General features: G+C 40.6%; 1 protein-coding gene across 1 annotated transcript; it reads right to left on the bottom strand.

Annotated features, from left to right (window-relative positions):
- Positions 1-637: 637 nt before the first annotated feature.
- si:ch211-113g11.6 (uncharacterized protein LOC559008 homolog) lies at positions 638-11,756 on the bottom strand. Its single transcript, XM_067238639.1, has 14 exons — positions 11,491-11,756; positions 9,702-9,841; positions 9,225-9,287; positions 8,612-8,707; positions 8,342-8,447; positions 7,513-7,620; positions 7,062-7,201; positions 6,594-6,772; positions 6,227-6,335; positions 5,778-5,979; positions 4,768-4,883; positions 4,205-4,377; positions 4,047-4,102; positions 638-3,880 (listed from the first exon to the last, which is right to left on the bottom strand). Exons 1-14 carry the CDS (start codon positions 11,567-11,569, stop codon positions 3,534-3,536), a joined length of 1,914 nt encoding a protein of 637 aa, XP_067094740.1. The 5' UTR covers positions 11,570-11,756; the 3' UTR covers positions 638-3,533.
- Positions 11,757-12,407: the final 651 nt, after the last annotated feature.

The following is a 12,407-nucleotide window of genomic DNA, read 5'->3' as shown; positions in this document are numbered from 1 at the left end:
GAAAAAGAAATAGACATTTGAGATTTAATTTTCAAAACATGCCTCAGCAAATAGATACCAAAATTCAATTTTAAATGTAAAATTTGAAAATTAAAATGCATTTCCAGAAATGCGTTTTCATTTTAAGAACGTGGCTGCAAAATCGTGACCACAATTCAAATTCAAATGCATTTCCAGAAATGCATTTTCATTTTAAGAACGTGGCTGCAAAATCGTGACCACAATTCAAATTCAAATGCATTTCCAGAAATGCATTTTCATTTTAAGAACGTGGCTGTAAAATCGTGACCACAATTCAAATTCAAATGAATTTGCAGAAATGCAAAATGAACGAAAAAGCATTCTGAGCGGCGCAGCAGAGTGACGTCAGTAGCCGCTCCAAGACTTGGCGCCAAGTCTATGGTACCAACCATTTTGTCTCAAACGGTTGAGTTATACTGTGTGTGCATCTGTTTTGTCTCAACCTTCCTTTGTATAATTTTATTTTCAATGTTGCTGTTCAGTTTCTCTTGAAATACACATTATTTTTAAACCCTCTGCTATCTGAACATTACCACTGTTCTCTGTCTCACAACATGGAAAAACAGGCTAGAGCCAAGTGATATTCTGTATTTGAATACTTTATTGGTTTTCACTTCAATTAAATCCAGTTCAGTGAAACATATGGACTTACTGAACTGTTACATGGATATGTATTGCGCTTCATAGTATCAGACTTCAAAAAATACATGTTATTTGGCATGTTAAAATATTTACCTACACCTATGATGCTGCAAAGACACTATTTAAAAGCCCTACTCATTATTGAATTATGTACTCAATGGTTGCTTAAACCCAAATATGTCCAAAAGAAAAAGAGAACCATTTTGGGGGGGTTCATCCACAGTAACAATACAGTGAGGTACTTGATAACAACAATCTTTCTCAGGCAAGTTAATTAACTATGCATACTGTATCTTCAAATCAAAGCAAGTACTGAAGAGACTGTAATTTAGTAAAGTGCTCAATTGACAAGCCCCAATTCCAGTAGAGACGTTATAGAACTGCCACCCCTTTATCGATCTGTAAAAGGCCAAATACAATCAAGTCTGCTCAGCTACAAGTCATTGATCATTTTTAACAATACCCCTTGACACTAGGTTGTTTATCCTGGCAGTAAAAAAAGCTTGTTTTGCTCCACAGTGAGCGATGCCAGTTCAATCACATGATTAGTGTTGGCTACTTCAGCCTTTGAGGAAGTCTGTTCAAAGGGTTCTGATACAGCTTGGGTGCCGTTTGTTAAAATACCATGAAACATTATGCACACAAATACTGCACTGGTGAATGAGAAAGAGAGAGAGAGACAGAAAGATGTGGCGGAAGGGACTTGGCCAAACAAACACAAGCTATTTGTAAAAGAAGCAGCAGGCAGATTAAGCAGCTGGACGCTGCTTAGTTTTGGCACAGTCAGTAGCCCATGTCTGTGCAATGCAGCAAGCATCCCTCCACCTGGAGATGACGCGCAAACAACCAACCCCAGAGAGAAAGACGGCTTCATTTTGATCATTATCAATGCCTGTCGCTTGCCAATGAGCTGGCTCAAGACTAAATATTGGCATGCCTATGTCCAGTAGTTCACAGTTAACTCATAGCTAACTCAGATTCAGCCATTTCAAACAACAGGTAATGTTTTCATTTTGTATGTACCTATTTTACAAGCAGGCAACATGCAACTCTAATTTCAAATTCAGAAATTTCAGTAAAAAAAATTTTTGAATATAATTTTACTTAAAAAGGCTATTATTAGAACCAATTAGATTCAGAGTGTCATTTAAATTGGGAAAACGCATTCCCCGATTTCATGTCACAAATGAATTCTGCAGTCACAATGTTCTATTACATTGTTATTCGCCTCCCCATCTGACCAGTGGAAGCTATTTATAATATTTAGTAACAAATATGTATTTCCTATATTCCTTGGTAGCATGCTGTACAAAACTGTTTCACAATAATGGTGGGCAAAATGTAGTTTTTTGCCTTTCCTGCCTTTATGGCAAAAAAATCAGTGGATGTTTTTGAATAAGTTGGCACTTGATTTGTGTGTGATGATATTGCAACTACAACATCAGAACTGTTACATTCGAGGCCAAGCCTGAGATAATCAGTGCTTTAATGAGATAACATTCTGTGCCATTTATAGGCACATTTGGGCTTCATTAATATTTCAGGTCAGGTGATGGAAAGAGAAAGCCACTACTGGAGTAATTGTTCCATTTTTCAAATGTGCAACTTAATAATTTTAGCCATTCATTATAGTCTGTCTCTCCAGAGTATGGTTGATGCTTCAAGTGTTCTACTTCACAAGTATTTGTCCATCAATCCATTGTGTCACAACATATACTGATACAATCATACAGTTTTCCCCTTGCAAAGAGGCTGGTTAAAGCAGTCAAAGCAGTCAGGTATTATAATTGTACACCCATAGCATAGAACTTAAATCATTACAAATAACATTCATATACAGTAGGCAGCAGCGGTTTGTATCACTGCCATTAGCAGTTTGCAGAGCATTAAAATACTGAACACACTGGATGAGTACAATCACAAGCTTTTCCCCTAGCAAACTACAAAATACAACAGCCACTTGTCAACTTGTCAATGAATATCAGTACAATAATGTACACACATATATAATGGTTTTACGTAATTTAGATATGGTTACAATTCAATAAAGACACAACAACTGATTTGCCTGAGGACCTGCCAATACACAGTGATATATGAAGATGCCCATGCCCATTTTCCTGTCAAAAATATGACACTTTCTCCCTGCCCATTTTTGCAAGGCCAAGTCCTCTGCATTATGCATTTCCTTTTTTTCTTTGCTTCCACTGCAAATTGTGCTTAGGGTTGTGTCCTAAAATTGTTAAGGCTTTTAAAAATGTCAATACTGTATTACTTATTTTCCAAATACTGAAAGACTAATTGACGAATGAATTAATCAAATTAATGTTTCGACAATAGCATTCAAGATCATAATATTTAAACTTGCAAAAGTAAATAAATGCTCTATTGAGAAATGTAATACAATTGGCCTTGTGTTAGTGTTTGTATTGCTCAATTCAAAAGATAAAAAGTATCTTGATTGAATCAGCAAGGCAAGGTTCTCAAAGCACTTATTATGGTATTTGAGACAAAAAAGTGATAATCGTTAAATCATTTCTTCCAACATTCAACTCCAAACCATGTTTTCAAATGTACTGTAAATATACTGTTAATGAAATGCATGGAGTATGTTACTTGTGTTACACAGTTGTTGAAGGTTTATCATGGGAAAAAAACATAATATTTTGACAGGCATTTTCTGGACTTCACATTTTCTTTATATCTAAACCTAAAAATGTTCTTGTTGGTAACAAAACTTTTAGTCCAAACTCTATCTCTTTGCTCTGTGAACCTAACCTACCGTATTTATGTAGCCCCTTTTCAGCCCTGTGAGAGGCAGCCAATCGGGTTGAAGGGTTTGGCATTATTGGCTCAATCTTTGGGGATGGTTACTGCAGCCAGAGGGTGACTGTAGCCAGCAAGAGGGAGGACCCTAGGGTGGAGGCCAAAGAGGCAGCTATGGGCCCTCGGTTGTACAACAGCCGGTAGGAGATGATTTCCACCTTGTAGCCATTCTCTGTGGCCATGCAGCGGAAGATGCCCTCCTTTAGGGGTAGGTCAGAGACAGGCCCCAACACACAGAAGTCCCCGCTGATTAAACAGGGGTAGTGCAACATGCAGTTGTCTTTCTCCCAACGGTAGAGGGCATGGAATGAATACACAGGGCAAGGGAGGAAGACAGGGATTTTGCCGTCTACTGTCACCTCTTTTGGCGATGTCCTACGCAACTTCAGAGCTGTTAGGGTCAGAAAGTAAACAGAATGGTTGGCCTTAACCCTGCTATCATTTTAAACCTATAATAGAGTCATTGAATATGATTTGCTTCTTTAATGTATCCTATATCCATCCTGTGTATGTCTTTTTCCATCAGTCCTTTCACTTGTCATTAGCCTTTCACTCACCAGCAGCATCCCCGCAAATAGACGCATTTGATCGGTCAAGGTATTGAGTGAGTGTTCTGTTGGGGACAAAAAAATATGTCAGTAAGCTATATGAAAAAGATGGTTATCATTAATATGCACATTAGCATCAACAAGAATTTCTGCGTATGAATAGGTACCCAGAAGTGATGTTGTATCCAGGAGGGATGGGTATACACTTCCTATTGGCAGCATCCCAACCACAGTAAGGATCCCTCGACAAAATGCAATCTCTACAAGTGTCTCCATAACGACCACAGTCAGCCAACGGCAGTCGCTGGACCTCCATCGCAGTGCCCACGTATAGGTGGCCCTGGGAGTGGGAACAGGAAATGATGTCACAAGAACTGGACTTATTGAGTCACGCAATGTAACTGTTTACGTCATACTGTAGAAGCACTAAAAGAACATCATGTTTACTTTAGAACTAGCTCTGAACAGCCCCTGGTGCACTGCTGTCAAGTAACCACATAATTACTGTAATGACAGGGCCAAAAGCAAATTAATTGTGTCTTTCAGTGACAGAGAGGACGACCATAAAAACAACACCAGCCAGAATGCTGTTCCAAATAAATTAAATGTCACCACTATTGACTGGAGTTGTCATATTCTAACTGTCAGACTACATGTCAGACTTCTGACTATACACCAACATTTAAAGCAGAACTGGAATATATAGACATCACTGACAGTCTTTCTGTACCTTCTGGGAGTCTATGGCCATGCTTAGAATAGGACCCTCGTTGTGGAACAGAGAGTACTGGGATATGATGAAAGCCTCCTCAATGGTGTGCAAGACCTTGAGGACCTTCCCTTGCTCTGTGAATAGAGACAACAAGAGAAAGAGAGCAACTGAGAAACATGATGAAATCAAGGTACCTGTCTAATTGTAAAACAATTAATCTATCAAAAATAAAGTATGGTTTACTATGAAGCATCATTTTTGAATTGTCATTGAAATGTACCTCCTCCAAAGTCAATGGCCATCTTGACTGAATGACTCACTCACTAGTCAGTCAATCAAAGAGAGATTTGAGGAGCAGCAGGGATGCCCTACAGCTCTTATCTAGTCTCTAGTTCCTTAACACTGGAGGGCATCTCCAAGGACCATGCCCGTTCATGGCTTTGTCAATTTAGTTTCTATAGCTAACCATAGCCACAGCACACTGAAGATTATTACGGAATAGTATACAGTATTATGGACTTTTAACTTTTCAGAATGAACACAAGAGGGATCTTTTTGATGGGCCTAGGAGAGTTGAGGGCCACGTCTTTGCCCAAAGAGTTAGGGTAAAGGTTAAGTACAGTTATTTGAATAGAGGATGGACAGACTTGTTTAGCCACACTTTGACAATTCCATTATTTATTCCGCAATGCCTTGATGTACCCTGGCAGTGTAGTATGTGGTACTGTAGCCAATCGAGCCAGCTATCTTTAGATGGCAGAAAGAGCATTCTAGATGAGTATTGTATCCCATCTGATCCACAGGATCCAACATTTCTGCGAGGCCTAAACCTGTGCCAAGCACTGATCCCAAACTGAAGGGTTGCAACATCAATGTGGCCATGGACACAGCAAGTATCATCACAAATCAGGTCTACTTTCAATCAGGCTGCTATTGGAAGAACAATGACACAGATTAATATACCGTTTCACATATTTAAAGCCGGGAAACAGCATTTTTACTTGGCAAAGCAAATTAACGTAACTCACCTGTTCCCAGGTACAGCACACTGTAATGCTCATCGTTGACGGCCAGCACCATGTCAGTGATGATGTATGTGATATGGTCATCAGTCAGCAGGTCGAGGGGAGTGGCCTCAACCGGACGAATCACATCTTCAATCTCCGGGTGGTCCCTGACAACTCCCAGGTTCTTTGGGTTATGGGCTGCAGTTGAGTTTTTGAAGGCACACTGGTGGAGGGAGTGATGTAAAAAAGGAGAAAATATAATCAAAGCTCAGACAAGAGCTGGCCTTGTACAAGGACTTCACAAGGACTTCATTAAGTGTTTTATGTACGGTCTACGATAGCAAGTTTTCCACTCTACTGATAAAAGCAGACTCACCAAAAGTCTGAGCTGCAACTATTTAACAGTATCTGCATTCAATATGCACTACCGATATCTGTGCAATCTCTTTCCTTATTAATGAAGTTCTCACCGTTCCAGGTCTATGGCCAATCAGAGGACTGCTGTAACCCTTCAGTTTAGAGGTGGAGAAGGCCTGGTCAATGACCTCAATGGAGTATGCACAAATCACTGTTGTGTCCCTGAATAAACAAACACATTTAGTTCATTGTATTCAAACTGAATGTAAACAATGAATTCTAATGCTGATATTGTAAAGCATTGTGAAGTTTTGTATTTTCTCTAAACAAGTGCCTTCAACCTACAGCACACACACCTACTGAGTTCATCTACAAAGCACATACCTCCCACTAATACCACACATTTCTCTCTCTTGCATTCAAGCATGGTTTATAAAGTATGTAGGCATAAGGTTTCCAGGGTCAGAGAAGTTAGCTTACCACGCGTTGGCAAACAGGCCATACATGACACCGGTCCTCTTGTCCTGGGCTGTCAGTACCACAGCTTGCTTCAGTTTGTTGTACTGCTGGGGGGTGTTGCCAGCTCCACACATTACTCGGGCTTTCTGGAAGGTGGTCCATGAGTCAGCCAGTAGGTTCTTAATGCCCCCATCATCCACCTGGATATTTGACACAACGGATGATATGTGAATCAACTGTTGAATGTTGTCGAATGCTTGTGAGTTGTTTGGCTCAGATCTGCATTTCAATCATTAGGGGCAGTAATCAAATTGTATTAGAGGTCTTGGGGGGGGACCCAAGATGATGGGTGGGGTGGTGGGGAACACAAATAGCATGGGGAAGCCTACGTTTGAACATCTCTTTACTATGGGGGATCCCTTAGTTTATCCAGGACACCCCCACCCCAGCATCCACCTCAATTCAAATACTGATTAAGGAAGTGCTTACCGTGCAGATTCGTCCAATGCGGGCCCTGTAGGGTTCCTCATCCATACTGGCCGTCTTGTTGATCTCACTGAAGAAGACATAGATCTCCTCCTGATGTTTCCGCGAAGCCGGGATTACCGCTGCTCCTGCGAACTGGGGATCTGCAACAAGTCTGTATTTACTCCGATGTTCCGATATTTTAAGTAATCATTTTAACCCGCCTGGGACATAAATACATAGTCAACCTTTACCAGAGAATACATTTTGCAATTCTATTCCTTTAAGTGCATTGAGGTATAAATACTACTACAGAACATATTCTACAGAAGCCTTTGCTGATCTCACTTGGAATAACACTGTCCTGCCACCCACCCAGATGTACTCATTATCTTCCCATCCACATTCTCTCCAGAGCTCCACAGTACACAACATTCTCAGCCAATCACAACTACCCCGTTTTCCACCCACTCACTCAGTAACCATTTGCTCTCAGTCTTCAGAAGTTTATGAGAGCTGAAGGTCCGTTTGATAGAGCCTGTGTGATGGCCCACTGCTGATATAGCAGAATACAGACTCCCATCTAAGGCAGGGTGGGGGATGGGGGGCAGAAGATATGCGGGAGAAAGAAGATAAAATGGGAAGGAATTTGCCAAAACAGGAAAATAGTGATGTGAGAGATTGAAAGGGGAGAAGTGAAAGAGATAGAGATAGAAGGATAAAGTATGTGTGCACCAATGCAGGCAGGATGTAGAAGGAGAGAGGATGAAGACAGATAGAAATAAAGATGAGAAAGAACGGGGGGGGGGGGGGGACATGAAAATAACATGGGTTAGACTGACTGCTGCAATCAATGCAGGCTTCCAACCATATTACAATCACCTCACTCAGTGCTCTGTCTCCATAGCAATAAGAGGAGCCATTTGGAATCCTGACACTAATGGTTGAGTTTGAACGATCATTATCAGAATGCCGCAACACTCTAGAAAATTTCTAGTTCATGGGTTCATTACTGGATCCTTCTATTCAATTCGGTAGATGCTGCATTAGTCAGTATGTCAGTGGTATGTGGAAATGATTATATGTGCTTACAGAATAACCACGAGATGGCTATATATTGATAAGCCACACATGTTTATGTAAATGACCATGTTCAAATCTCAAAGATATGAACAGGTCTGAGCAATATGGCAAAAGAGACCTACCACCTTGCAAATAATTTTCAGAATATTTCAGAACTTCAATGAACAAATATGAACAATATACTTTAGTAGAATAAGAGAAACAGTTATGTGTGTTCTTACCTACTGACAAACTGACAGACTTCTGGGAAGGATAGGGTGGGGAGATGTCAGATGGGGAAGTCATCTGCCCATTTGTGGGGATGTCTGTTAATACAGTTTCATTAACCTATTTAAAAGGAGGAGATTAGGTCATAACTTAAACTGTCCCAATGGGTATTTTATAACCAAGCTAAGCTATCAGCATTTTTCAGTATTAAACTGCTACTGTTGGCAAAACGCTAAATTTAGTTGTGAGGCTATAGATGTTCGGTTAACCCTAAAAAATCTTACCAACAGCCAGCATTTAGGACTTCCAGCATTTGTCCCACAAACCACAAATGTATCATTGATTTTCTGAATGACTGTGATGAAATTATCACACTCCAACTGTAGAAGAGAGAGAGAAAGTTAAGTGAGGTAAAAACTTGTGTGTATGGTTTTTTCGGGGCCTTGACTGCCTAACTCCATATCCACCACTTTTTAATTAAGTTATATTTACATTACATTTAGCAGACGCTCTTATCCAGACGCTCTTATCCAGAGCGACTTACAGTAAGTACAGGGACATTCCCACCCCCCCCCGAGGCAATTAGGCTGAAGTGCCTTGCCCAAGGACACAGTGTCATTTGGCAAGGCCGGTAGTCGAACCGGCAACCTTCTGATTAGCCCAATTCCCGAACCACTCAGCCATCTGACTTATACGGTACACTTCCAGCTGGAGTTAGTATTTCAGTATGAAAATGAAGGAAGGCCCTATGTGTTCTAGTCCCAGCCATCTTTTACCTATTTTTACAGTTGTTATGATGACGTTTCACATTGCTTCTATATTCACTGTAGCCCCTAGATTCATGAATTTACTGTGGCCCTTAGATACACCGTTTAAGATATATTGATGATCGCTTACCTTTGGTGGTGCTGACCTGGCCATGCAGGCTGCCTTTGTGTTCTCATCTGTCACCACAGGGATCTGGCAAAACAATATGAACCACTCTTAGCTCATGCCTTGACTCATCAGGTCAGGGTCTGTCTCATAATATGTTTGGACTAAGCTAGACCTAAATATAACACAGCCTTTCATTATGATCCACACAAGGCACTATGTTCACAATATGTTTCTGTTTATCTACTGTCAATGCTCATAAAAAAAAGTAGATGATATTATCTCTAACCTGTATTTGCTGAGAAGGCATGGGTATAATTATCTTTACTTGGATAAAGATTGCATTTGGCCCATATGGTCTGCATGACGCACTGTATCTCCTGTTTTCCCTTCCATCTCTTTTTTTCTCATTCTAGGTCAACACTGGGGCAATCGTCTAATTTAGTACCCACTATCGTAGCACTGCACTGGGTTATCGTGTTACTGTCAGCACCTCCGTACCTGCAGGTTGCGAACCCCATTGTCACTGAATGTCAACACATAGATCACAGCCTGGCCACCCACATACAGCACATTGGTGCCCGGCTGCTGGTACAGTGTTATGTAGTTCTCCGGTTTCGTGAAGTGAAACCTAGGGGACTCTGCGGGTCACACAAAATCAAGTTACAATGGCAAAACTAGTAATGTCACAAAATGAATGCTTATTAAGTTAGTTCAGGATCCAGTGGTTTGGGATATACAGAGTTTGAATTTTTTTCTTTTTGAGTGTCAATTAATCTAGCAGAAAAGGCGTATACATTTATATTTATGTTAAATGCAATACTTCTTAGGTTTTCCGTTCAGTCATCTGGGTATTTCAAGAACCGAAAAGGGTGGGCGATGGAGACGCTGTCCATGGTGCTGAAACTGCTTTGGACACCAGCAGCTTAAGTGCATTTAAAACTAAGAAACAATATCATCGATTTTGTTTGACTAATTATTCGAGTAGTAGGGTTGGTAATCTATTGCATGGTATGAATTGGTCAAGCACGCACAGATGTCCGTTTTTGCTGATCTTCCACTGTAAATAAGCGTGGCCGCGCCAATGTACTGACCGCTACCCATCTTGAGACAGCCCTGTCTATTGACTGCAAATCGGACAATGCCCGGGTGTGAGGGCTTAAGTTGAATGATTAATTGCCAATTGGCTTTGACGCATTCCATTTCCATATTAATTTTGTGTGTGTGTGTGTGTGTGTGTGTCCGTGCATTTTTGATGACAATGTTTATGGACTTGCTTATATTCCTGCTCTGCCCTCAAGAAGACGTCCGCTACTGCAATAGGCTACTACCACCAGCGTCAGCTCGTGCACCTGCATTGCAGTTTTCCAGCGCGAGCTAAAGCCTGGGCCATGTGTCAGCCCCCGATTAAAATGATTAATTAGGCTCATAACAGTACTGTTGTAGTTTGTCTTAGGTTGATACCAACATCTGTTTTGTCAAGCACTGCTCACAAGCCATTTTGGCGCCTGAGAAAATTATCACAAGTGTTCTGATTGGTAACAGCAACGTTTCCATGACGACTAACCGGCGAATGTGTGCGCAATATGCCTTCATTTGGAACCCCACATGACTTGACTATCAATAAAAAGAACACCCCCCCAAAACTCGCCAAAAAAAAACACGCAAACCCATTGCCATGCAAAGATGTGCATTGCTATATTTTAATAAGTGGATAGTTGAAGCTGATGGTCAATAGTTTTGGATAGCCTTGGGTACTTATTTGAAAGATGCCCTGGGCCTTGCATATTGGTTAACTAAATTTGTATTAGGGTCACGTCTTGATTTGGGAATGACATCATTCAACAGTGTCAACGCAAAGTTAGTGTGTAGCCTATACTATATTGTTGCAATATGATATAATATCCATAACAGCTCATCGGCATATCAGTTAATTTTCAGGTTCAGGACACATAGGCGTTGCGCTTTGATCTAGTTGGCTATTTGGATTAAAATGCATTTCCCTGTAAGCCATTTAGCCTATTGCTCGTTTACAGGCTGTCACAACACAGTATAGGCTGTAACCATAGACGAAAATACAGCTGGACTGCATCACTTTCTTTTAAATTGTGGACACATTAATTTAGTCATTTAGTCTATCCTAACTACATCCTCGATGGATGAAAAGTCCTGATAGCCATTACAGTGGCATAGCATATTTATAAGCTATACAGTAAGCAACAACAAACACACGTCATTGCCCGAATGTCCACTAACATCTGCCCAACTCTATACTGTGCGAGTATCATACCTTGCACAACGAATTTCAGCCGAGGAGACTTCCTGGCAAAAATCATCGAAAAAAGAGACGCCAACAAGAGGTACTTCATTATTCAGATTCACAGCACAGTGTCCTTGTCACAAAAAGATTTGCAACAATGCGTTCAGACTTTATATTCCTGTTTCTTTTACAATGTATCTATCTATCGACTCATGTTGGTATTGGTATAATCATTTGATATTTCCCGAACGCAAATGAATGGCTTCTCGTCTGCCTAGTCGACAGTCCAGTCTGCCGAACTAGGGGTAACAAGCTCCACCTTGAAAACATTACAAAATGGGTGAGGGAAAGGGGCGCGATAAAGTCGGCTACACTGTGGGTTCGTTGCTTGCTGTTCGTTTGGCACCCCTATTCCTGTCATGAAATGAAATAGCCTACCTGTTGCGTTATTTCACATTTGCCGGTCGTGTTAAGATTGTTGTGCGTAGGTGGTACTTTGGCAAACTGACCATAATTATTAATACATTGAAAATGTAGCAAAAGACACAATGTAAAACTATTTCAATTGAGTGAATGGAACAACCTAATTAAACAAAAATTCTGGAAATAAAACTGTGTGAGCAACTAGGCCTTATTTTTTGGTCGTTTAAACCTACCATCACTGTTAAATGTCAGTGCATTTGCTTTTGATCAGGGTGCAGTGTCCCTCCATAGATTATCAAGCCAGGAAACCAAGAGGTCAGAGCCACGTGATGCTACCATTGAAATTCCCAATATAACTGTCAATACTCATCTCTTATAGACCCAAAGAGCAATGAATCAGCATTCTGCTGTATGTGCATTTCTGGGGGTTGATTGTGTTAAAAGGTCAGTGTACTGTATGCATCAATATTATCAAAGCTGACAAAATGCTGAATAGCAATGACTGGGTAAATAAAAGTCTCACG

This window comes from Osmerus mordax, chromosome 6, assembly GCF_038355195.1.
Source record: "Osmerus mordax isolate fOsmMor3 chromosome 6, fOsmMor3.pri, whole genome shotgun sequence".
Classification (NCBI taxonomy): Eukaryota; Metazoa; Chordata; class Actinopteri; order Osmeriformes; family Osmeridae; genus Osmerus; species Osmerus mordax.
This window is presented reverse-complemented; position numbering and strand designations above follow the sequence as displayed.